The 27,829-nt window shown below is 43.9% G+C and overlaps 1 protein-coding gene across 2 annotated transcripts in view; it reads left to right on the forward strand.

Annotated features, from left to right (window-relative positions):
- Positions 1–27,766, forward strand: part of RHPN1 (rhophilin Rho GTPase binding protein 1) — a 366,143-nt gene extending 338,377 nt beyond the window's left edge. For both annotated transcript variants that reach the window (XM_069621751.1, XM_069621752.1), the window contains 2 exons: positions 8,297–8,455; positions 25,684–27,766. In XM_069621751.1, coding sequence (XP_069477852.1) covers positions 8,297–8,455; positions 25,684–25,863 — 339 coding nt within the window. In that variant the 3' untranslated portion in view covers positions 25,864–27,766. The remainder of the gene's footprint in view (positions 1–8,296; positions 8,456–25,683) is intronic.
- The last annotated feature ends 63 nt before the right edge of the window (positions 27,767–27,829 follow it).

Genomic DNA, 27,829 nt, shown 5'->3' on the forward strand with positions numbered 1-27,829 from the left:
TGGGTGCCATCTCAACCATTGCTTTCCTGGTCTTCTGGGTGGTTGGCCATCCTTATTGGAAAGTCAATTATTCTTCTTTTGGGTTGTAACTTGCGCTACAAAAGAATATTTCTGCCTATACGATTGTTTTCGCCGCTCCTGAGACAAATCCTCCAGAATTGAAGCCCTGTGTTCTTGCTCCTTCAGATGTACCCTCAGGAGTCCACTGGGTCGTGGTAGTGAGTTTCTGCAAGTCCCCTTCTACTGCGGTTCGTCATTGACTTCCATTCGCTCGAATCCTGCCTCCCTTTATTTCTTCATCGAGCCATTGGCTCTCGAAAGTGGGACAGGAGCTTTTCATGAGGGTTTCCTCTGCAATCCTCTGGGGTTGGTTGCTACCCTTTCTGCACATGTGGGGTTAACAGGTCCTTTTTTGTGCTCTTTTTTTTATACAGGTGCTGGTGGTAATTGGAACAATGAAGGATCTGATTAATTGGTTCATTTTCCTCTTCGCTTCGTATGTCATGATTGGTTCTTGCCTAATGGTTACACCTCTTTGACATTATTTTGGACGGTGTTCGATTATTTTTTCTTTTTCTGATGTTAGTTATGCCTCTTTTCTTAATAGGGATCGACCCGTGCTTTAGCCCATGTGGGCCAATCTTTAAAGAACACTGTGTTCCATATTGGAATCTGGAGGCATTAACATGGCTGGCCAAAAATACTCTGATCCGGCTTCCCTGTGTCTGTGTGAGTTCCTCTCCCCATGTTCAGAGCTGTTAAGCTGTGCAAGAGAATTAGGGGCATGTGATATGATTGTCTGACATGCAGTTTCTGTTTAGCCCCTGGTTGCGGTCCATGATGGATCTTTTGCACCCAGCGTGTACTGTTCCTGTACTGCCAGTTCTCATGGACCTGTGGCTTTGTACTGAGCAAAATGAAAAGCCCAACAGTGATTCTGGGGCATTTGTCTTTGGGTTTTTGCTATGCTAACATTGGGCTAGGCCTTAGGTCTAAGGGAGCTTTCCCCATTTGTGAAACCTATTTTACTTCTCATTGACATTGGCATTTCTGACAACTCTTGGCCTCAGTTGTACCCCTTAGTTTAGACAAGGAAGGAATGGAATATCTCTAGGGGATACCGTGCCCTAGACGGAAGCTCTCTGGTTTAGAGTTCCAGAGCCTTCCTCTGCTGTTCACAGAGGAAGGTGGTACAGTGTACTGCAGGGCAATACCCATCCCTTTATTGGCTCATTGAAAGCACCACTCCACATCATACTTGCAGTCATGTTCCACACGGCAGGCACACTGACACCCGCACAATCGCAGTTCCATCCAGTCACCACAGAGCTGGGCTCCACAGCCCCTACACTGCCAGGTGTTGTCTAAAGGCACAAGGATCAAACTCCATTGTCTCTGTGACTGCTTTTGATTGAACATCACCACCAAAAGTGTATAAATGCTCTGATTGGAAGGAGGAAAGGAAGCATGTCAAGCCATCACAAATCACATATTTTGTATTGACGTAAGCACTACTGTCTGGGTGCTAGTCCTGGCATCAATGCCCTGCTGGGGCCAATGTAATTAAAGCACATCCTCTCTGTAGATTCCCAGCTGTCACCCACTGTGCCCAAACGTACACTTGTTAGGCCAGTTTTTCTAAAGTCCAACTAAGGGTGTCATAAAACCATTCATCTGATACAGTACATAAGCTCCACTCTTATTATAAGGCTGTACCACCTGGGAATGTTGGTAGCATGGACAGAGCAGCGAGGCCTATCTTAGGAGGGTGAGAGGGATGTAACTTGATACAAAGAAATTGTAACATACATAGGGTCCAAAGAAACACTGAAACACTATGTATTGTAAAAATAAAGGGTTTATTTAAATACAAGCAGGCCAAGATCAATCTTGGGTAAGTAAGTACTATCACATCATATAAACACAATCATAAAAACCAACTCAATACCTATGGTATGCAAACCGTATATAAAGGAGCCAGAAGCCGGTCAAGGTGGGTCAAACCTAAGGTCAAACATTCAGGATAGTAATATACTATTCTTGGGGAATGAGACCAGGTTACATATACTTTTAGATTAAGATAAGTATTTCAAGGGTAGTTCACCCTGTCAGTCATGCAGTGACACTCAGTTATAAAATCACATAATAAACGAACCTGGCTACAAATAAATAACATTACTTTTTAGAACTCAGTTCAGAGCTAGTAAATCAACTCATACTTTCTGGAGGGGCCTCAAGCTACTCAATAATAAGTATGAACACTCAATAACTAGTTTTGATTGCTCTAAGCATATCAGGGAAAGCAAAACCCTATTACACTTTAAGAAAGACACAATGGGCCTCATTACGATCGTGGCGGTCCGGAAATAACGGTGGCGGTAAACCCGCCGCCACCGTTGTTTCCGGACCGCCTGATCCCGACCCCTGCAGGCGGGAGGTGATGTTCCCGCCAGGTCTGACCTGGCGGGTTTAACACCGCCCGCCTGCAGGCGGACGAGGAAACACCGGCAGCATTACAAGATGCTGCCGGTGTTTCCATGATCCCGATTCCCATTGAGTCCCATAGGACTCAATGGGAATGGGGATTTACACCATTCCGCCTCCGTGATTCCCGGAAAACCGGGGTTGTGATGCCCCGGTAATTCCGGGAGTCACGGAGGCGGAATGGTAATACGAGTCCGGCGTTAACCAGGCGGTTTTACCGCCTCGGTTAACGCCGGACTCGTAATGAGGCCCAATGTATTTCCAGGTAAGTAATTTACATATTGATACATAAATATCCGCTACCTAATAGCTAGTTATAGCCAGTATACCTTTAAGAAGTGTATCATACAGTTTCTAAGGTGTTAGGCAAAGTTTGTATGCAGTACCCTTTGGGAACACTACAAACAACTCTGACTACAGGTATAGGAAACCTAACCTTTGGTATAAGATTGTACTACACCGTTTTGGTAAAGTGTTGAGCAGCCGGGCTTATCTCAAGAGGGGTCAATGTGAGCTGTAGTGGAGTTACACAGAGATTTACAGTTACAAGTATTCAAATAAACTCTTCCACTCAAGGTTTCTTGAATAAACAATTATTAATTTATTTATCAGCCTTCATAAGGGAGAAATATAATAGTAACACTCAAAAACACTTCATGATGTACACACTCTTAATATCTCTAAACCAGTAGATACCCTTTTGGGATGGCCCACATACACTACCTACACCCTCAGGTGACTTTTTTTGCTAGGGTGCTGGGGACATTAATATATCACTGTAGCATTTAGGATCATATAGTCATAAGTCAAAGGAAAAGATTATTGAGAACAAGCAAGAGACCACAAATATTCTAAAGCAGGCAAATACTTTCAGATCCCCCCCCCAATAAGAGTATTTCAGTGGAAGAGGCTAAGCCAAAGTCAATAAGCAAAAGTCTATGTAAGCTGAAGCACTTCATTGTATTTAAGTAGAAAGTCTTTGCACAATGTTTTAGAAGTCTTTGAAGAAAGAATCAAAAGTAGGGCCAAAAGCTGATTAGACTTGTGAGTAGTAGACGATGCAAGCAACTTTACAGCAAGAGGTAAGTTCTCTCTCAGACTTTGTACAGTACCTTTTTAAAATGAAGAAAAGATGCAGTGGATGACTCCTGTTCCTGTGCAGATCTCACTGTTCCTGGGCCTCAGTCGTGGGGTCAAGAGGGAAGACGTCAGGGGACTACTGCACTGGGACGGTCAAAACTTGCAACTGGAAAACTTCACTTTTAGTGGCTGTTCAGTGTTTCAGCTCCTTGCGTCTACCGCAGATAGCAACACCACAGTTCCTGGCTATCGAGATGGACTTTCCTTGCTTCTGGGGTCCCACAATCTGTTGAGGGGGGAATCAGGCTCGGTCAGTCCTGCTTCCTGGGAGTCCGGAGGATCTTCCTGGAGCTCTAGGCCAGCTTAAAAGCAACGTATACAATCTGGTGTTCCTCTCCCTGGCTATACGGTTTCCAGCATTCAACCTGCTCCGAGATGGATGTCCAGGTGGCTTACTTTGGAGTTGATTGGTCCCACCAACTCATGCGGAGAAGTCATCCTTGCAGGGGCTTCTCTGTCGATGCAAACCTGGCGTTTTGGCACTGCAGCAGGGCTTCACCGGGCAAACCAACGTTCCAGGAGTTGCAGCAGGCGTCCTCTTCAAGTTCTTCTTCAGTTCCTTCGTCCAGTGTTCGACTCTGCCTTCCAAGCCAAAAGCCTCTCCTTTTGTGCAGTTCTCTCCCATTCATTCCAGCCTAGCTGTCAGTCACCCAGCAGGGTGTCCTTGCCGGACAGTCAGCCAGCCAATCACCACAGAGTGCATTCGGGTCTCCTAGGAGACTAAGCACAGGGAGTTTCGGGCACCTCCCTCACTTCCTGCCTATCCCAGACACCCAGGAGCCAGAGGCGGGCTTCACTCGTGAATCCCGCCAAAGGCAAAACGAACAAGGGGACCAAATCTCAAGAAGGACCTTTCCACAAAGAAATGGCGGAAAAAGAAGACCGGGGCCATTTTGACAACGCGATCGCAGCCTGCAGTAAATGCACACCCCGGTAGTTAAAATGACACCACTGCTACCAGCCATTCAGTGAGGAAAGGTTAACATAAACAATTTTACATGAGAAGCTAGACAAAGGGGATACTAGGTAACCCCTTCAGCACCCTATTGTAAGATAGTGGTTGCTTGGTCTAGAAAGTTACACATGTAAGTAAAGTCAATTTCACTTCACTGCTCTTGGAAACAGTAGTTTAACCAAGAGAAGGTATTCAACCCTTTGGGAAATCTGAAAGACTTCCCTGTGCCACTGCACTGAAGGTGTTGTGTGACACAATGTAAACGATGATGCCTATGGAGTTTGTCAGACTCCACAACCAAAAGAAACACACTGTACAAAATCACATTAAAATGCACGAGAGAGTGGGAAAAAAGTGTCTCACTCTCTCCAGGTTAAAAAAATAAAGTCCTCAAAATCCAGCAAAGTTGCTGGGGGTCTCTAAGGTGAAGGGAATTAGCACATGTCTGAGAATTCTCCCTAACATAAGGTAAGAACTTCATGAAACTATTTAGGATAGCAGCAAAGCAATTCAGGGAGGCACAACCCAGGGTTACAAGTTTAGAAGAGCAGTAGCTAATCAAGTTAAGACCTATATAGTTTTTAAAGGGGCTACAAGAACTCAAAGCTAAGTATTAACTCTGAGACTGTTTTAGATATGTAGACCAGGGAAAGCAACACCCAATGTTACACTTTAAGAAAGACAGTGTATTTCAAGGTAGGTAAACCCTATTGGTAAGCTTTTACACTAATTCAGGTCAGAATAATAAAAGAGTAAAAATACTTATTTTATTTATTTATTTTACTTTTAATGTGATATAGTTTTATAAACAAAAACTTTACACATAATTCAACATAACAAACCAATTACAAAAAAAAAAAAAAAAAAAACCCATCTTATTCAATTTCAATGTTGCAAATTTATCCAAGTCAACATCATATGCACCGCTAGATAACTTAATATAAAAATACTTATTACTTTTCAAAAGGGTGGGAAACACCATTCAAAGTGAGTAAAGCAACTGATACACTTTTTAGAGGGGTAGAATGCAACTCAAAGGTAAGCATACACTTACAGACACTTAGTAACCTCTACTTTCACAGAGATACAGTTACCACTCTAACCTCTTTAGCAACTAAGTACTTTTACACTTGTTTTACCTTCAAGGCAGAATCCCTTTCTTATATAGTCCATCCCTACTCTATTGCATGAGTTCTCTCAGAGGCAGAGGAGGGACCCTAGTGGCTGGCAGGTTGAGATAAATTTCAGTTTCAGGAAAGTCAAAGTTCCATAGGAAATCTTCTTACACAAGTAAGTATTCACTTTCAGAGTTAAAGTGTTCAGGAACTTCACAGAAGGCTCCATATGTGTGTTCCAACATTAGGCCTGTGCAAGTGCTATGGGCACACGCCCAACCACACAAATCACCCACTGAGCCTCACAGGATGCACACCAGACATAAGGGCTAAGTATTACCCAAGCCCACACATTACCTTAGTAGAAAAGAGTGGATGCCTTCCCGATGCAGCAGAACAGGGCCCAGTTCCTGGTTTCTTGATCTGGAGACGAAAGAACTGGACAGTGGATGTGGGAAATTGCAGCAGCAACCGTCAGAGGAGGCCTCCAGTCGCTCTGCACGTTTGTCACCTTTTTACAGCAGCCAGATGAAGAATGAATATCGCTGGTCAGATTCTTTTTAATCTCACGGTCCTGCACTCTGGTAAGGGGACTTTAGGGATTTGAATCATGTCTCTAGAGATCCGGCAGGAGTCCACCAAAGTTTTGGACGGATTGGGACTTCGGAAGACCATCAGGCTCGAGGTCCCAGGGTATTGGTGGTTTGCAGCCCAGCAAGGTTGCAGCACGTCGTGGGATGGCTCAAAATGCAGGCCTCCGTGAGACTAGTGGATCTCAGCAGCCTCTGAGTAGGAGTTGTCATTTTCGGGACCCCCAGGTAGATTGGAAGGAAGGGTTACAGCAGGCTCCGGTTGCACAGCAGGCTCTCCGGTTGCTGGAAAGCGCTACAGATGTCTTTTCCTCATCTTCCTCTTCGGATCCTGCTCCAATGGTCAACTTATGTGCAGCTTACAGGTTCAAAGTATTTATCAGGAACTACTGCACAACTTCTGCAATCTGTCCCTGCAGTTTACAGGAAGGGGCTGTCTGGCTGTCTAATCAGGACAGCCAGCCCCCCATTGAGACTTGGTTCCTTTCAAGGAAAGGTGAAAGACAAAGGGCTGCAGAGGTCTGGACTCCTCTCTCACTTCCTGCCTTCTCAGACACTCTTGAGCCTTGGCAGGGAATACAAAGGATTCCCGCCAGAGACAAAACTTCCACTGAGGTCGTTCCTGCCTTGAATGGCAGGGCGAAGACCGCGTATAACAAGCAAACGAGAAATGGTGAAAAAAGAAGCCTACCAATGGAACAGAATGGTGGGCCTTTTGTGCATTACGGAGGCTGATTTAACAGCCTGCGAGTAATAAGACTAAGAGGTCACTAAGGTAAAACCAATGTCACCAGCCATTCAGGTAAACTTGCAATTGTAACACAAATGTTACCTGATAAGTAAGAAAGGGGATACATTGTATCCCTCCAGCACTCCACATAAGGTGTGGTGTGCTGGCTCACTTAAATCAATGTAAAGGGGATGCGAATCCCACTTTACCTCTTGGAAACAGTAGTTCACCCAAGAAATAATAAGGGAATTAAAAAGGAAGCCACTGCATTTAAAATGCTGTGTGCTGCCAAACTATGTTACAGTCAGTCCAAAGTTATAGGAAACTGTAACTCCAATCATCTACTATGGAGAGACATACAAAGGTCACCCATAAAAAGAGTAAAAGACTCGGTGAAAGGGGAAAAAGAGTCCCACTCACTTAGGGACAAGGTAAAATTATCACCAAGTCCAAGCAAAAGGTTCTGGTGTTGACACAGGTCAGGAAGATTTATCATAAAGCTGAAAATCTTACCTAACAACACTTGACACTCTATTTCTGCTTTTGGGGGCACCGATGTCAATGAGATGTGTGTGCCCACTTCTTGAGATTCCCCTTCGGTTGTAAAGTAAACCTAAAACATTTTAGCATGTAGAAAGAATGCATGTCACAGATCATGGATTGGTAAATTTGCTACCCTTGCTTTTTGTCTGTCGCCACTTATTCCAGAGCTGTCAAAATGTTCCTGTGCTTACATAATGCCTCACAACATGGTTATCAGGATCTGCAACCAATGGCAGGTCCTGTTGCCAAAGGTTTCAGCAATGGCAGCCAACGGCATACCGGTCCCTTTTGTAAGGCTGGAAGATAACATATAATCTTTAATGATTACCTATTACTACTTGACAACTTTGGTGCACTTTGAATCGGGGTACGCTAAACCCTTCCCCATCCTTGTTCAGAGGAAAAGGAGCTCTGAGTTGATCTGCATAACGAGGCAGAGACTGGCTTGAAAATAAATGCAGATGCATTAGAAAAAATTAATGATTATGCTGTGTTGGAAATGCACAGAGAATATGCTGGGCCTGGTGAGTTATTGTATTGCATTAATGTATGATCAGGAGCGGGTACGCAAGGTGCTTGGGAGCTCAAAGATTAGTGATGCAGAACAAAGAAGCATGAGTCTGTTGAATAATTGATGATAGTGCCCATTTTATCTTTGGTACACAGCCTGCCAGGCTTTCTAACCCTTGATGAATTAATATACCTTATTGCTAAATGAGAGGCTATTTGCATTTGGCAGGATGCTGGGCTGAAGGAAGGAGATTACATTGTATCAGTCAACGGTGAGGATTGCAAGTGGTCCAAGCACGCCGAAGTGGTTCAGCTGCTGAAGAGCGTTGGCGATGAAGGGGTGGACATCACTGTCATCACACTGCAAAACATAGATGCACACAACATGGTGAGTAATTACTGATTGGGTTAAGCAAATAATTTCCTCTGTTGTGTTTTCCAAAGCATCACTTTTCTTTCTAGAGGACATGTATACAGAAGACATTAAGAATCGCAAACTCAAATTCCAGGCTGCTGACATGCAAATCCATTCACCCTTTACAGAATTGCGAGCATCTGGTTGTAGAATTGAGCGCCACCCGAAAGTTAGTCAGTCAGTCGGTCATTATGTTTATTCGGATCAATTCATCCATCAAACACATAAAAATACAAGTACAGTACATATAAAAAATGGCTGTTACATCTCACTTATAAAATACAGTGTTCATGCTCCGAGCTCTCACCGGATTCATTATGGTCTAAAAACTGTTAAAAACTCACTACATGTCCCATAAGAAAAAAGGAAAAAAAATACCAATTACAGTGCACAATAACTATTCAGTAAATTGCGACAATCAATTCAATTCAATTGGGCCAATATTCCCTTTCTATGGTACATGGCTCTTTTCAGGAAGGACACTAGTGCCCCGGCTGTCAGTACAGAGTCCGCAGTCAGAAGAAAGAGGATTGCCAGCCTATGGGAGTGAATGTTAGATGACCTGAGAACCAGCAATAAAGTGGACCTTCTAACAACATGATATGCAGGGAAAAGCAGTAGGAGGTGCTTCAAGTCCCCTATGTCTGCCCTGCATGCAGAGCATCCAGGTGTATCGGGGTACCCAGACCACTTTGCCGTTGTTTCCATCGGCTGTAAGCAATCAAATCTGGCACGCGTAATCCGCAAACGATTTCCCCTTTTAGAGCTTCAGAGGAGGTATCGAGGGATCTCGTTCACCCTGCTGCTCTTTCCAAGTTTGTGACAAGCTCCATAAAATCCCCATTCTCCTTCATAGCCCGGCTCAAGATGTGCTTATAAGAGCACATTTGCCCAGAGGTCAGCAGATTATCTGGTGGGGAAAGTACTTGAATGTTATTTCGGTATAGGGCTTCATCAATGAATGCTAGCCAAGGGATTTGTTTCCAATTCTCCCTTGCCATAATGGTCCTAATAATAAAGTGACATAGATTGGCGTGGTCGTTCGCCCAAAGATGAAGCCAAAAAGTAATCGCTGCTAAGGCCCATTAGCAGAATTACATTCCCAGTTCCCTATGTATGGAAATACAATGAGCGGATCCCGGGAGTCCCAAAAGCCTTCTAAAGAACGTATTATCCTTGACCTGAATCACTGGTGCTTTTGAGAAACCCCACAGTGGTGTTCCATACAATGTCACAGCCTTTGTCTTCGCTGCACAATCTTTTAAGGCTACATCCAGGGGTTGGCCCTGACGGCGGGACAGGACTTGGAAAACCCACCTACATATTGGCTCTTTTTCACTGATTGTTTGTTCACATGAGCACTACCCGTAACTGACTCTGCAGATCCTACGCCCAAGTAATCAAATTCCTTAACTCTAGGAATAATAGCCCCATTGCATAACATTGGGCGCATCTTTACCAACCTCTTCCTTCCCACACATCCCATTACCGCTGATTTTGTGGAGTTTATTTTTAGCCCTTGGTTATTCATAAAGGTTGCATAATCGACAATCAGAATCTGGAGGGCCCTGGGGGTCCTGGCGATTACAGTATCATCTGCATAGGCCAGGACTGGAAAGGCACTGCCCCCCAGATTCAGATAGTCCACACCAGAATCCACCAAGGCCTTTTAATAGCCCATTGATGTAAAGGGTAAACAGGATTGGGGCTAAAACACAGTGCTGACGAACCCCACATCCCACCTCAAAGCACGTGGTGTATTGTCCCCGTGTTCCGCTACGCGCACAAGCCTGGTTCTCACTGTGAAGTTCTTGTAACACTGTTCAAAATTCCTCTGGGCATCCCAAGAACCTGAGCACGGCCCACATCGCTTCTATCTGTCCACTTTGTCGAAGGCCATGCTCAGGTCCATAAATGTGAGATGCCCACCCTGCTCCCCCTGCAGAAGACGGAATTGGAAACCACTAAATACAGGTTTAAACTCTGTTCCAAAGTTTCCCACCCCGGGACGGAAACCAAACTGTAAATCTGAGAAGACTGCGTTCTCCTTTTACCAGGACACTGCCCCAGCAGTATCCTCTGAAAAAGGAGGTATCCAACAAGGATATGGGTCTTGGAAGATGTCAGACTCGCATGGTCTCCTTTTTTAAAGATGGGAAATATAATGGCTGATTTCCACAAAGGCGGGAAGTAGTGAGTATAAAGGCAAGCATTCAACACTATGGTCAGCAGCCGGGCCCATACATCGAGCTGATCCTGGAACAGGACCAGGGGCTCGGTTGCTTGCCTGTAGGTTAATGGCCAGAGAAACGTCCTCAAGCTTGAAACCAATGAGGTACGACTTCTCCCCGATGTTTCCACTGATACTCCACCTCTAAACAGGGTGCCAAAATACTCCACCCATGTTGCCGCTTCCACATGCGTACCACTTGGACTTTCCGTGGGTTTAAGGGTGGGGGCCCCCTTTCACATAATCCCAGAGTGCTTTCTGATCATTCAGCCTTGAAGCCTAAAAAAAAACCCTCCCAAGCTTCTGCTTCAAGCTCGCTTTTCCTTCTCTCCAGCACTAAAAGATAGTTCGCTCTAGCATTAATAATCTCCACCCTAGTACTAACTGGTGATTTTAAAACTCCCAGGAGTGATTTTTTTGCAAATGTACAAGACTCATTAAACCACCCCCTCTTTCAAGAATTAGCCTTCCCCTTGCATTGAGCCGTGAAGCCCTTGGTAAGGCCCCCCCACTAACTTCATGAAGCTCTCCTATACCTCGACTGAATTTGCCACACTATCTAGAATTCCACGAATAGCGGATACGTTCACTGCCAGAATATCTAGGTGCAGATCAGTGACCCGAATTCTTGCCCATTTAATTCTTATTGGACAGGTCATTCAATTATACCATGCGAGGAAATCTATCTGGCGGGCCTAACACCACTTAATTTCAAGCTGATTGGGTTGTGATCACTACTAGTGTCCATCACCACTTCAAAACCCACTATCCTACCACACGGCTCTAGCGAGAGGCAAAAATAATCTATTGTGGAGGATCCCTGATGGTTGTTGAATGTGTGAGTTATTCTCATCCTGTATGTAAGTTAGTTTAAGGTGCAATAGATTAACCCACCCAGGTTCTCTTCCTGGGTCTCTATTGAAGCAATCATCAAACTGTTGAAAATCCATCACTTTAATGCACAACTGCCTTCAAATCTCTGTGCTGCAGAGCTCTGTACATACTATTTTCCAGGACAACTGTTCTTCAGGTCCTAGTAAAGGGCAGGCAAGTCAAACCTTCTACAACAAGCCTGACCAAAACCCAGATAATAACTTAGACAGGAAAAAACTGCCACACCAAAATAAATGGATAGCCAAATTAAGCCTTGAGAAAGCACTCGGAGCGATATACGTGCCTGCATTGAGTAACAACCATCAATGTCTTTATTATTACCAATTGTCCAGACAATTACTCACACAGATTCATATTTAAGAAAATTATTTTTGTTCAACAATGAGGAAGTTATGAATTGGATACGAATTTTCCTTATAAAAGCAGTTGTACGTGCTGTTTGGGAGATGTATCATTTTTATGCTTCAATCCCTCTCCTAGTGAGACCCACAGCACCCTTTGCTGGACTTCTGGAACTTTTTCCTTATATCCTAAATGAGTGGGGCCTTTACCACGCATTCATTCTTATGCGCTCTACCTTTTGGTACTCTGTTCTCTGTGTTTCACTTTTTCTATGGAGTCTACTTTCCGCCATATCTCTTTGAGATTCTTTTTTATTCTTACTTTCTACTGTTCTTGTATCTCTCCTAAAACGTTATGTTCTGAGAGATTGGCACACACCACCTTATGTGGAGTGCCAAGGGGATACTTATCATTTCATCTAGATGTGACTAACATCAGCCCAAACTTCATCTCATCTTCTTTTTTCCACATATTTTTTAGCAGTAGAATCCTTCATTTCTATTTTCTTCACAGGGTTCTCTTTCTGGGTTCCCTGATCATTCAGAGTGTTATGTGGCACCACTTCTTCTCTTTTGTAAAGTTGTTTCGGGAACATAGCCTCGCATTTAAATACTACGTATTCTGTTGGCATTCACAGTGTATTTTGACTTTTATTTTAGTCCTCTTTCCTTATCCATGAACAGGCTTGAATTACGCTCCAATATGTAACGCCCAACGCGCAGTACTTAGTAGCCGCACCTTTGGTTATTCACAGGTGAGATGCTACGTGCAACAGGGTTCTTTGTTCGTTCTTGTTGAAACCCGTTTAATGGTGACTGCAGCTCCGTTAGAAGTCAAGTGAGCATATCGGTATTCCGGTCAGGCAGATTTCACTTTGCTTAGCTTTTTCCAACTTGTGATTTTCCCGTGTTTCATGTGTGGCCATAACTTATGCTCCACCCTGTTTCTTATTTCAGATGGTCACGGCACATTTTTTGGCACCTTACGGCCATCGAAAATTGTTTTGGCAATCAGATAAAGATATGTAGGACACTGGTGGATTCACTTCGGTTTTCTGTCTATGAGCGCAACTTAGGCGAGCACCTTTTTGGCGTCCCTTCCTGTCATTTTCCACTCATGTGACCAATGTCGGCTTATTTAACTGAGTGTTCTGCACTTCTTGTGCTTTCTTTTTTTCAGTGCCACAACACCCATAGATCCAAGTGCACACCCGATTGCATATTTGTCTTAAAGTGCCTTGATCAGTGGTTTTTCGGCACTTGGGAGTACTATGCCCCTCCTTATTGATTCGTAGATGAAGAAGTAAAACAATTGGGTAATCCATTAACTCTTGTTGTGTTCTGACTCCAACATTTCTTTGGGCCCTCATCTTAACCAGTCTTCTTCCATGTTCCTTTTCTGGGCTCACACTGGCATCTTCACCTTTAGCATTTGGGTTTCCCCAAGTGGTTCTAGGATCCAGGTCCCTTCTTACGTGTCACCAGTACAGTTATCCTGACCTGCCTGACCTGTAGCTCCTTGTGAGTTAAGAAACAGGTAAGACATTGTTTGTTTTTGCTTTTGACCAAGCAGGCTATCAGCCAGGTATATTCAATTCACATGTCAGTAAACACGGGGATCTCTTCTTTTTAATATTAGGGGACACAAACCCTGTTTTGAGTTCACAAATCATAATTCTTGGCTCTTTTGTACTCTCTCTTCTTAGCATCTCTCTTGGTGATGGTCTCTGGCGGTGGCTCCGGTGCTCCGGACAGGTTCTAGTGGTAGTCCACTCCTGTACCTTTAGCTCCCTTCACGTGGCAACAAGTCACATGGAGTTCTGTACATGGTAAACCTGGTCAACTGGGCCTCTGGATAGTTTGACCATTGGCGTTTTTGAAAACATAAAGTTTTTTTCCAACATTCTATGTTATTAGGGACCAAGTAAAGACAGTTTGTCTTGATGAAGGTGGTTGTCTACCATATTTCTCACCGAAATGCCTAACCTGATGTTCTATTTGATGCCCAACCCCTGATATATCCGTGTCTTGATAAATGTGGTTGGGTCATCATGTTTCAGTGTATTAGTATTTCCATGCTTTGGCAGCAGCAATAGGCGTAGACGATTTTCTAATCTGGTCCTAATCTACAGCCTCTCTCCGTCATTCTCCTGGCAATATCATTTATATCACTTTAAGTGGACCCACTTTTCGTCTCTGGAGTATATATATATGTTTATTCATGTATGTGTATTGTGGTTAGTTAGGGCAAGTTAGCAATTGTACAAAAGGTATTGCATCTTTCTTGCCGTCTCTGTATGCAGCCTTCAAGTTTAGCATCCAATTAATTATTTATGTTTCAAATTTTCAGCTTTTTGTCTTTAGCTTCAATATGTATTTGACTTTTTCGTTGTGTATTTTTTCTTTGACTTTCTTTTTCAAATTTGTCTTTTTGTAGCCATTTTTGTGTATAGTTCTTTTAGAAATGTTTAAAGAATTACTTAGTAGTTGTCCTTTGCAAAATAAAATGGTCTGTGACTTAAATGATGTTATTGATTACTTCATCCGTGGACCAAGCTAGTGCATTACTTATGGGTTAAATTATGCAACTGTACTCATGCTCTGTACTTGATGAATCATATGATTAAATTCAAGCGCATTTTTCTATGCTGAAATCATTCTAAATCAAACTGAATTTTTTCCACATGGGAACACCCTTTGTAGTTTGTTTCACTGCTTCTCCCAGTTCCCCTTTGTTAAGATGATACTTAGTATCCCCCTTCTCTCTGCTCCTGTGACTTTTTAGTCACATAGACAACACTCTAGCTATGGCTGGTCGCAGTGGATGTGTTCTACCAACTATTGTGCTCTTTTGTTACCGCAGACTGTATTCACAGTCCCGGTTGGACACAATAGGGTCACCTGAGTACTAACTTGGTGACTCCTTTCTTTTTTTAACATTTGTTGCATGGTTGTTCTTTGTTAGCCGTTTTTCTACCATTCTGGGAGGGGGAGGTCTGTGTTTGTGTTTTGCCTTTGGCAGTATCCCTTGGGTGTCCCCGCCTAGGCTTCAGTGTTTCTGGCAGGCAGGAAGTGGGGGCGAAGTTTTTTACTCCCCTGCCCTTTGTCTGCCTAAGTGCCTGAATGGAACCAGTTCCCACTTGGGGGTCTGGCTGTCCTGATTAGACAACCATACACCTCTTTCTCTGCTGAGAGAGATTGTAGAGGAGTGTGTGCTGAAACTGAATAAAAGGTGAGGTTCCTGAGGTGAAAGTCAAGTCGACCACTTGAAACTGAAGTAAACGAAGAAGACGACCAGAGATGCCTGCGGACCCTTTGCAACACTGTGAGTCGACCACTGCTGTCCTGACCCCGTTTTCCATTGTAACAGAGGAACGCCAAAGAGGACGACTCCTTCTCTTTGACTGGTGGGAACAACCAGTCCGAAGACGATTGACAATCCGAGCCAAATCCCAAGGTGCTGCGGTTTTCCATTGCTGCAGACCACAAATACCAGGAAACCTCTGACCAAATCGTAGTGTATCATCTTGTCAATGTCGAATCCGTCCAAGTCTTTGTTGAGCTCCAGAGGACCCGCTAGAGAAACAATACGAGTCCCCTCACCAGAGTGCAGGATTCCAGGAATCGAAGAAGATTGACCGGATGAATTGTGTTCTTTGTTGGCCCTGCAGAAAAGGCGCCAAAACCGCAGACAGAGCAGAGAAGCTGAAGAAATCTGTGCCAGATGTCCTCCCTCGAGACTGCTGCTGAGATCCCACCCATTTTCCTGGCTTTCATATCAGACCAAGGAATCCAGAGGCCGGGTTCAGTTCTGCTACACCGAGGGGAATTCTGCCACAAAAAATTCTTCAAACCAAAGGTACTGTGGGGAGAAAATGCATTGCTTACCTTAATCCGAAAAGGCACTCCACAGTGTTGGAGTGCACATAGAGGTGTGCAGCGAGTCCACTCTTATCTCTGACCTAAGCTGCTGCTTGTGTCCCTTTTTCAAGTCCTTTAAACAGGGTCTCCCAAGTTGTGTTATTCTTTTATGTATTCTTATCTGGAGACTAAAAGTAGGAACTTTGCAGTTCTGCTGCTTCACAAGACTTTGAGCCCCTCCGAAATGCCTTTTAGCTAGGGTTGGGAATTTGACATTAACAGCTGTAGCTCTGCTACTGTTTGACTAACCCAACTTTTCCTTCCAAAAAGACATTGGGCTTCAATACGAGTTTGACGGTAGCCATAGTGCTATTAGCACCATGGCTGCTGCCAAACCGGGCTCTTTTACCGGGTTTCCAGAATGGGGAATTACCGGGCCATTCCGAGTACGGAGGGCCCAGTAATTCCTCCCTCTGCGAACCCGGGCCCGGACCATCCCCATTCCCATATGAGCCCCCATAGGGCTCAATGGGAATGGGAGAGGGAGCCAACAACGGGCCAATTACGACTGGCCCGTTGGTTGCTCCCTCTTCCCCTCGCAGGTCCCGGTAAGGATGACTGGTTTTACCAGACATCCTTACCGGGTCCCGCGAGGAGACCTCGTAATCAGGCGGAATGGTGTTAACGGGTCCGCACCCATTAGCGGAACCCGTTAACCCATTCCGCCAGGTTTGTAATGAGGCCCATTATTTTATGTGGTTTTGCTAACTAAATGTTTGTTTGTTTGTTTATTATTTGTAATGCACCGGAATACCCTCGGGTAACAAGGCGCAGCAGATACAGGAATTTGCGAAACTTAGTTGCAGACAATAAAATATATACATGGCATATGCACAATAATGATAAAAGAAAAGCAAGGAGTATATACATATATACAGTTAACATTTGTGTGTACGGTATGTCCAAGTGACAAGAGGGAGAAGCAGATCATGGCTCAGTATGTTTAGACAACGGCTGCCTTCAGCCAAGACATCATCTTGGAACGGAAATTTTGGTAGGGTAAGTCCATTCTAAGAGTGGGTAGTAGGGAGTTCCACAGTTTAGCCGCTTTCACTGGGAAACTGTTACCTCCTATGGTAGAGCGTTTGTAGTTAGGGACGGAGAGGCAGTCTCTGTATGCTGTCCTTGTCGGACTCAGGGATGTCGGTCTGTGAAATCTGTCGATCAGGTAGATAGGGGCCGCGTTATTGAGGGACTTGTGGGTGAGTGAAGCAGTTTTTAGGGAGATTTTGTCTGTGATAGGGGTCCAGTTGTTCTGTTGACTGTGTGCTGTGATGTGGTCTCTTCTGGAGATGCCCAGGGCCGCTCTGAGTGCATTATTCTGGAAGATTTGTAATTTGTTGGTGGTGGCTTTGGAGGATCCAAGATAGAGCGCGTTACAGTAGATAAAATGACTGTATTTCTTTGTGTGTGTGTGAGTGCACGTTATTACCGATAACACGGTAGAACTGTCAGTGTGAAAAAGTTGTAACAATTGTAACCGCAAGCAAGTACAAACTAAGCAATGGCCTTTGGAAAGTATCTTCAAGTAATCTTATGTGTTTTGGTTTAATGTGCTAAGTATATTAAAATATCTCTTGTGTAAATATAATAAATATATATTTTATATATATTTATTGGTGTAAGTGTTTCTTTGAATTGCATTGCTAACTAGGTTCAGTGTACTTACCTACAGCTCACGTCTTCCTCTTAAGATATGCCTGACTGCCCTGCCACTCTACCTAGGTTCCATGAGTTGTACAGACTGATGCTAAGAGTTGGGGTTCTAAATACCATTGGGATCGTTTTATAAAGTCTTATCCCAAAGTGGGCTTAAGGAAAACTCCCCTAACACATGCTGCGTACTGGAAGATATTACAAAGAAAAAAGTGTGATTTTTTTTTTATTTTTTATTAATGCTTTCCAGCTATACTTACTTTGTTTTGTTAGTGCAGGCTCACTCTCTTTACAAGTTCTTTTCTGAATTTAATGATAGATACAAGATGAGGTACTGTCAACAAAAACTGTCTTGCAGCAGAGAAACATAACTATCAATGTGAAGCACACTTGCAGGTCTTGTAATGAACCTGCTGACCTACAAGCCATATCTAAAATACACCACTTAATTTTATATACATGGGCCCCACTTTTAAAACCTATTGTGTGTCTCATAATTTCGTAAATCTCATTATTTCATATTATCCTATTATCCCAATGTTAGTTTTATTTTGGTAAAGTCCTGTCTGGGACAAGACTTTAGAAGGCCCACCTTTGGTGAACACGGTTACACCCCTTAGGTTTAGCCTAACTACCCAAAGGCGTGGTAGCAATGGCTGAGCAGCCAGGCTTAGCCTAGGAGGGAGGAGGGCTGTAGTGAGGCACACAGAACTCTGAGCAAACGCTTGGTTCAAGGAAACACTGACACACTAGGGAGTTGTATAAACATAAAGATTTATTTTATGTACGCCAAGGCTTAGAAGTAAATACTATTCACAGTAAGTCAACAGAGAAGAAACAATTACAATATTCACAGTAATCATTACTTGTTAGAATAGACAAAGGTAACACAGCAAATATAGTGAAACACCTGTACCAGGGAAGCAAACTTAGTTAGAAACTGAGGTACTTTAGTTTAGCCTAATTTAGGCAGTCCGACCCTATCTTGTGTGAGTCACAGAGTTAGAAGGGACACTGAGGCGCCAGTGGACAAGGGCTGCTGAAGAACAGGCGTGGAAGCAAAGCAAAATGTTCCAGAAGGCAGAGCCCAGCAGGCACCTTTCAAGTTTGCAGGTAGTTTTTCACAAATGCAAGGGAATTTGGGATTTTCCCCTCACAGTAATGCCCCAAGGACCAATGTTGTAAGGCAGAATAGAGCCCAATGGGTTGTCTACCCCAATCAGCCTCTAGGCAGGCCCTGGAGGGGTGCAAGGATCAGCTGAATGCAACCCCCAAGAGCAGGATAACAATGCAGCAAGCCCCAGGTAAGTACCTAGAGTGAGGGGTCAGAAATGAGAGATGGGCACAAAGTTGTAATGTTTTCAACATAGGACATTTTGTTAAAATAAAAGGGTTTGGAAAAAGGCCTTTCTAACCCTATCCAAATGAGTTTCCCCACCTACGAAATCAAAACTAGGGAACAGTCTGTGTCTCTTCCTCCAATTTAAGCAAACTGTCCTTGTGTCCAAAATGTATTTGACCCTCACACTAAAATGAACAACACAATGTGCAAGGTAAATGCCCCTTTTTTAAACTCAGAAAAATAAGTGCAAAAACGAAGTATATAAATCCAACAAAACAATCCTTGGATCCAGGGGATAGTTCCCTTCCCCTGAATTGGTTCAGGTATAAAATGTTCAGTTAAAACAATAGTTCCTTAGGAGTGGTATAAACCTCTTTCATATAACACCTCCTTAACATGAAAATGTATTTTCCAAACAAATGATGTATCAAGGATGGTAACGCATCTCTCTGCAACTTGACCAAGGATGTTTTTAGCACTTTCTCAGGGACGATGAAAACGATTGTCCTCCGCAGACAATGATTCCCCAAGAGTAGTGGAAATGTCTCTTATACAACACTTTCACAAGAATGTCAAAGAGTATCTTCTCAAAGCAATGTAGGATTTTTGTAAGGATGGCGGAAAAAAGTGCCTTTTCCACTCAGCAATTTATTGATGAGGTTTTCCAGGTATACTCCCCTGCCAGGATTTTGTTTCACAATGTCTTTCCTTCTTTTACATATTTTGGATGGATTATCTGGTGTACTCCTCTACCAGGTATCCCCCTCTCTGGACTTGAAAATCCCTGATAAACTCTCCTGCCAGGTATCTCCCCCCCACACATTTTTGCTGCCTGATGCAACACTTCCACTAGGTCTTCTTAGACTGCTTTCTCTACCGGGTTTGATAAACCCCATGTGTACTCTCCTGTCAGGTATTTCCCCGAAATGGGGGAGATGTCAAGACAGTACACCAAGACAGTACACATGGGGATCTTCCGAATCTGGGGATCTTTGGGTTCTGAAGATCCCCTGGTGTACTGTCTTGCCATGTATCTCCCCTTCCCCAAAGGATCACTGCTTGATACAACACCTTCACCAAGTCTTGTCACAATCTTTCAATACCCTTTCTTTCCCGAGTATAACACAGCTCTTTCTTCTTCACTGTTTTATACTCTAATGGCTTCCGTTATTACTTGTTCCAACTTCCCCCATACTAGCATCCCTTATATGGAGGCTAGTTCAAGTTTTGATCTTCAACTTCATTAATAATGTGCATTGGCTTGGGCAATGCTTTTCCAATCTTCCCCCTATTGACCTTTCATATATGAAGAGTTGTACACATTTCCCTTTTCAATTACTTCACTAATAATGTTCATTTGCTTTTCATGATGTTTACTCCAACTTTCTCAATATTGGCATCCCTCATATGTATACTTGCGTAAACCTAGTCTTTCAATGTTATTTGGCAGACATTCAAAACATTTTGGTAATTGCTGATACACCTGCTGGTATGCCCCGGGCCTCCCAACACTGCCGGCTCCTTAGCGGTCCCCGTTCTGCTTCTGCTACGCTGCTCTCGGTCTCTCTCGACTCTATTGGAGCCCTTCACAGTGTTGCGGTTTATTATGCGGTCAGACTCAGATCAGGAAGTCCCCCCTCCCCCCAATGAATGTGGCGCACAATAATATTAGTTTGTTAAGGTTCCTTTGGTAAGGCCTCCAACCCGTCTCGCACCCAACCCCAACATATACCCGGTACCACAATGGACTAGGAACCAAGCCGGCGTGTAGTAAGAATATAGAATTATTAATTTATTTAAACCAAATAGACCAACATCAGCCACCAATGCTGTGACAACACAAGAACAAAAATGACTTCCGTAATGGTACCAACACAGAGATAATACTGAGCTATGCAGTCACAATTTCCCGCAGCTTTCTTTTGAAATCACACACCAATACAGACTAAGAACAATTCAAGACACACAGTGATTGCTGATTTGGTTATAATACTTTTTCTCCCAGCAACCCCCACCCTCCAAGCATCAATTAGACTTGACCCCTCTGAATTGAAGGCCAGTGGCAGGGAATGGGAACACAATGGGAACATTGTTTTGGGATTCTGGTAAAATGCACTCTTTTGGAAAAAGGGATTCAAGGGGCAATATTGTTTTTTTACTTATTACCACAGATGCAAAATGAGGGAAAAGAAAACAATGGGAACATTTGTTTTGCAACACCTAAATAGAACAGGTAGGGCTTTGTGGCTTTGGTCAGAGCACAATGGGAACAAAGAGGCAATTTTGTTTTGCGCCCCGCACACTCACGTGGAAACAGGGTTTTGGGATTAAATCTTTCGGCAAGTCTTTATGTCTATACTTGCTCAAAACCCACTGGGAATAGCCTGTTAGTTTTGAATGCCAACAAAACACATCCTGTGATTTTTATAGGGGAATTAATTGATTTACTTTAAATATGCTATGGATCTACACAGAGAAACAGGATATTTTGCTATGGTGAAATAACTAAAACAATGCTTGAACATGCAGGGCGTACACAATCTATGGCTTTGGGGATAGCTTTACTTACAGGAGAGGCCATGTAATGAGCATCAGAGAACAGCAGGGCGCCTCTGGGACAGGAAGTCAAGGATAGTCTCCACTGAATCCTCCAAGGGGTCCCAGTCAGCTTCTATGTCTCTTGGTCCCTCTTTCCAATGCAAGATTTGGGGCCTCTCTGCTAGGATGTTTCTCGCAAGAGTTCAGCAGCAGGTTACCTCCCGGAATAAGTGGAAAGAAAACCCAGTTCTGATGCAAACTGGTCTACTTATAGGGCAAATGACATCACACACTTGTCATGATTCCTGCGAAAGGGATTGGTTGGTTTTTTTGTACCCACCTCCCACCTGTGTGCTAATAGAAACAAGGAGATGAAGGTTGTGAGTTAGGAAAGCTGTGAGAGGAGAAAGCTTTGTCATCCCAAACTGACATGTGGGCTCGTCCTGTTTCAACTCAAAAAATCTATCAACATGGCAAGTACCCTAATTTTTCAAATCTTTACATGTATGGATATATTTTTAGGAACTACATTTTAAGGCACATAAGAGAATGCTAGCCTGAAGTCGGCACGGCCTTCCTATGCAGAGATACAGGTTTTATTCATTTACTCAGGAGCCGCATCAGTGAAAAATATGCCACTTCATAGTTGCCATGTTAATTCTGTCCTTCGCCCTCGCACCAACTTTCAAATCTCTCGGAATCAAGGGAAGACCCAAATCAAATTTTTATTAATAACTTTCGTTATGTGTATCGCACCAAAATCGTTTTGGCATGGTTCAAAGGGGGGTACTGTCACCTTTTAATAAAAGTCTGGAAGTCCTCTTGTGGCATATACACTGCCCCTTTTATGCAATAATATGTATTTTTCTATTAACTAAACTGCAGCCTTTTCCTTTGTTCTCTTAAGTTGCATGTGATCAACCAGAGGCTGGCTCATGTTTATGTTCGACTCTCCCTTCTTGGCCTTGTAATGGCGCTGGCTGCAACACTAATGGACATTTTATGGGAATTGTGACCTCAAGGCCATTTCTGCTGAAAGAACAGGCATGGTCCTATCTGTTTCCACCATGGTTTAAATCTAAGCAGTGTATTTCTTTCTATATTTTTAAGCAATGGCCCTGATTGATGGTTGACAACCAGACCTCCCTCTCCAAGACCAGCAGAGGAAAGGTCTTGGAGGTTAAGTTTCATCTTTAGGAGAAATGACCGGCTGCATGTAAGATTCTGCAAACAATGGCTTTTAAACTCACACACAGTGTATTTCACACCTGGGCCTTATATCCATGTGTAACGTACTTCTTTAATGTCACATTTTCAAAATACCCGAGCAGCACTTCTGGATTGTCCATATGTATAGGGCAGTTATAGGAGAAAACCATGTTCAAACTCTGAAAGTCTAGTGAGCACTTCTCTTTGCATACTGTTATTTGGATGAGGGAAAAAGGAAGTTCTTTTATTTCTTATAATTGCAAGAAGCTTGGTTTCAATTAAGATTTCGGGATCACAGTCTCATGTTGCATAAAGATATTGTACACGCTGCTGTCTGTCTCTTTAAGTAAAAGTGTAGCTCTCCATGGATTTAGTAAAACAGCATTGTCAGCCACATGTCTTTCCTTTCCTTGCTGAAATGCATTGTGCATATCTACGTACTTTTGAGATTTAAGCCCACTTTCTTTCCTTTGAAATTTAGGCCTATTTTTTGTTCAATGGGCATCATGTCTGACATCACCATTTCTGTGCTGGCCTTATACTTCAATGGGATTTCACAAATCATTCTGGCCTCTTTATTTCTGGCATTCAGGACCTATATTTCATCCCACAACAGGCTTCGGAACAGCAATGGTTGTCGTCCGGCAGACTTCTCTCTGGTTCTCGGTCCTCGACTCGACTGAAGGGACGTCTAGGAGCGGGAAAGAGTCACTGCAGGCACTGAAGGATGGCGACAACATTTCAGCCAAAACCGTGCACTGCAAAATGGCCCAGGTCCCAGAGTATTGGGAGTTTTCAGACCCAGGATGTTGCAGCTCTTTGAGGGATGGTGCAAAATCCAGGTGGTCTTGACACTGGTTAGGTGCACCAGTCCAAGGGAGGAAGTCTTCTTACGGAGATATTCCCTGTTGCTCAGAATCCTGAGTCGGGTCGGCAGCGGTCATTCAACGGCTCTGCTGGTCGGTGGATGCTGCTTGGGACATCCTTCTACGAATTCCTCTTTGGATTTTCAGTCCAGTGGTCGACTGAGTTTCAGCTCCAGGAGCCTCACCTTTTATGCAGAAAAACTGTCTGAGCCTACCAATCACCAGACATGCATCCTTTCAAACCTGGGGGGTGGTGGTGTGTAGTGGCTGTCCAATGGGGACAGCCAACCTCCCAGCACAAACTGGCTTCAGGCAGGCACACTGCAGGACAAGGACCGGGGGAGTTTCGGTCACCTCCCCGGCTTTCTGTCCTTACAGGCAATCGGAGGGTGTGGGCAGGCTTTTCAAAGGAAGCTCGCCAAAGACAAAAGACCCATCAAGATCTCCCCCACCCACTCAGGTAGAAGAAGACCCAGGAAGTGCCAAGTCATCTTGAACAGGACTTAAAAATCTACAGTCAACATTCTAGACAAATTGTGTCCCTTGTGTCCCCTACCACAGATGCGAAGACAACCTGCGGTAAAAGTCCACAAAAAGTCATGCAAAAAGGTACACTGCCACCAGCCGGTCAGATGAACTTGGAACAGTAACTAAATGTTACTGGAAAAGCGAGAAAAGGGAGACAATGTTTCCCCTCAGCACTCCACTTATGGTGGTGTGTGCTAATCTCGTAAAATAAAACACAGGTAGGATAGAAAGTATCCCCCTACCCTGCTAACAGTGTGTTATGACAGGAAAAAATAAAAAGGGAAGCTCAAGGAGCTCCCAGCAACACTGCACAGAAAGTGCTCTGTGCTGCAATAGTAAACAGTAGATTGATACCAGAAAGGATGGAGGAAAGCTTAACTCCATTAAAAAGTACCAAAAAGAGGTCAAAGAAGTTCCCATTGTCAGAGTAAAAGAACGACGGAGTGTGGAAAAAGGTTCCCACTCACTCAGGAGAATCAGTCCAAAAATCCAGCAGTCCAGCAAAAATGCTGCTGGGCTCGCAAAGTGGGGAGCATTTCACTCAAAAAGAAAAATCTACCCAACACCCAAATACAAATTATCCCTATGGAGGGAGACAGTTCCATAAGGTGGGTGCGGTAACCATGAAGCTAGAACCGCTCGCTTGCTTTTAAATTTGGGAGTAAGGAGAGCAAGGGCTGAGGAGGCCTGCTGTGGGCGAAAAGCAGACTTTATAGGGATGCGCTGATTGAGGTAGACGGTGCAGTGTTGTCGATGCCTCTGTGTGTAATGGATAGGATTTTAACGTCAATGCACGCTTTAATGGGGAGCTATTGGGCTTTGCGTTGTGGTCATCGCCTTTTAGGCCCAGTGCTGCTCTCAGGGATTCGTTTTGTAGGAGTTGATGTTTGGTCAGGTTCCTGGCAGAAGTACCCCTAATGAAGGGCATTACAGCACCTCTGCCCTGGTAACAATATAGGCTACTCAGGGCAGCACACCAGAAAAAGGAATGCAGTGACGCGGCAACTTCAGTGGAATACCCTCTGATATCATAAGAAAAGTGAGCGAAACAGCCAGCAAATAGTTTAGGATACCAACAACGTTAATGAGCCAGAAAAATGAAACATTAAGTAACTTTTTGTTGTCCTATTATTCATTCCTTAGGTGAGGGGTCTGTAGCCTTGTGCCTCTCCATATGTTGTGGACTACGAAGTCCCCTGATCCCTTATCAGTGACAATGCTAGCTAGGGCGTATGGGATTTGTAGTCCAAAAATATCTGGAGAGCCACAGATTTCAGACTGCTGCCTTCGGTATATGCCTAACCTTTGCCTTTTGCCTTTTCGCATGTGCCAATAGAGGGAGAACCATTTCCTGTTTCAAGTCACTGAAGAAAGGAAACATTATAATAGTAGTAATAATGATGATTAGAACTATTGAGGACATTGGGTTCTTGCATGATAGGTTTTATTAATTGTATATTTTTGCATTTTGTGTCTGGGTTCTTCCAAAATCACCCTTGCAAAATGCCATAAAAAAATGTACGTAATTAATTCTGCTCTTCATTCTTGGAGATCCAGTCCTACACACATTGCACATTCCCAATACTGTAGTCACATTCCTAATTTTCCTATTGTATTATTTGTTTCTTTGCTTTGTTAATGTGTTGTGTTTTTTTTTGTCCTGCTTTCTTTCAAAGGCGGATAAAAAGTCTTTGTTGCTGAAGCATAACAAAGAGAACAGCAGGAAAAGTATCATGAACAGCAAGAGTGCCAGTACGTTGCTTGCTGGCACCAAGAAAAGCAGTAGCGGGAAGAGAAGCAAGAGCAGCGGCACGCTTGGGCTACCGTTCACAGCCGCCGGCAACAAGGCGCCATGACCCGACGCGGCTTATTCAGTTGATTGAGAGAGAGACTCCTACCGAGGGCCCCATGTTGGCTTTTATTGACTTGAACGGAGAGCAGTGGCCGGCCCATGCTCAGTAGTGATGCACGTTGGTTTCTGAAGGATTGCTCAGTCTAGTCTCAAAGGGGTCTTACCCCCTCCGGTGTAGGTCGGAATCCTTTGTGTAGCAAATGGGACGGGGGTTGACCGGGGTGAGCTGTGTGATGGAAAATGGGGCATCTTTAATTCTGTTTCCTGACACGTCCCCTCTGGTGATGAAGATATCTTTGTAGAGGTAATAATAATAGGATCCAAGCGGTACCTGTAAAAGCACTTGATTCGTTTAATAGGAGCTAAGACATCTTTACAAATAAGGTATGTTTCGTAAGCGCCTTGCGGGGACAGTTAATAATATGTATTTTTTAATGTTGCGCTTGTTATCACAGGTTATGCCATTCTGTGGTGCTGCAAATACTAGGGGTTATTATGACCCAATTTAATGGTACTCTGTGGACCTTGGAAAGATGCAGGTTTGCGTAGGCCCAGGCACTATTCAAACCTGTGACCTAGAGGTTTTACGGCAGGTGAGGGCAGCGAGGGCCCAAATCCCGACCTCTGTGCCCAGTATGAATAGTTATTATTATGTTTGTTTTTTTACAGAGTTGAAGCCGGACATCATATTATGGGACGATATTACCTGCGATCAGTATGTGTGGCTGCTACCATTACAGATGTTTTATACAAGTTTACTGTGTATTTTGAAGTGTAGTTCAGGGATAGACCATGCAGAGGATATTAAAGATCTGGTACTCCCTAGTGAGAGCAGAATGGATGAATCTTGCTCAAGAGGTTGACCCAGGACACGGTGAAAATATCTGTAACTGTGAGCATGCTGTGGCCATATGGCAATATCGTTAGCATACTATGGAGGCCAGTATATCCCTAGCAGCGCCGAGGGGTGGTCTTTTCCCTGATTTCCTTAGGGTGGGAGCTGGGCCCTGAATCCCTGAGGGAGGGAGCTGGTCCCTGTATCCCTGTGGAGTGCTGAACCCTGCACCCCAGAGAAGTGGAAAGCATTCAGGAGTTGGGAGAACCCCTTGGTTGCCATGCCAACCTTGAGACCACCCTGGACTAACTCCTAATTTTACACAGCAGAGTGCTTTATTTTATAAGAGTTGGACACTGTAATGGCTATGTATGTATGAACTTGTGGATATTGATTGCTGCTTGGCATGTGGGCGAATGGAGCAACCATGACTCGCATGTTCTTGTCCTGTGGCAGAGTATGTCCCTTTTGGTGTGAGGTATCGAGAATATTCTGTTCTGTGATAAGAGAACCGCAGTCGACCTCTCCGGTGCTTCCATTACTTTATTTAGTGAGGGGAATCTGGGGGGCTGACTGGGGAAAGAGGAAGTGTATTCTCAGTCTAGGGCTGTAGGGGGCAGGGGATGAATTTGAAAGTCTGGAAAGGAAATGCTTCCAGTAGAATAAAAGACTGGATCTCGGGTATGAGCACACTCTGTTCACCTGGGAAAATGATGACCAAATAGGGAAGACAACATGGACATTGGAAGGGTTTCTCCGACTGCAATACCAGAAGTTTGATTATATGGAGGCGCTGGGCTAGGAACTGGAATAAGCAGACCATATGGGGGCCTGCATAACTTGCACCACTGCACACCCCGATCTTACCATCTATTCCTCTGCCCCTTTTGTCTGTGTGTGTCTGTGTGTACATGTTTCTCTTCTTCTGCCCTTTTATTATCAAAACAGATACAAAGCAGATTGCGAATATAGCTTGTTTTAGATGTATTCAGTGATGCAATATTTCTATGTCCAATACTTGGTTTGCTGACTGTGTTCTGAAAATGTAATAAATGCAAGTTGAAAAAGCAAAGCAACATGGTATATGCATAGTACGTATGGGAAGCTTGTATAGGTTGTGTAGTAGTTGCATAGA

This window comes from Ambystoma mexicanum, chromosome 5q (genome assembly GCF_040938575.1).
Source record: "Ambystoma mexicanum isolate Mex_15411 chromosome 5q, UKY_AmexF1_1, whole genome shotgun sequence".
In the NCBI taxonomy this organism is placed as follows: domain Eukaryota; kingdom Metazoa; phylum Chordata; class Amphibia; order Caudata; family Ambystomatidae; genus Ambystoma; species Ambystoma mexicanum.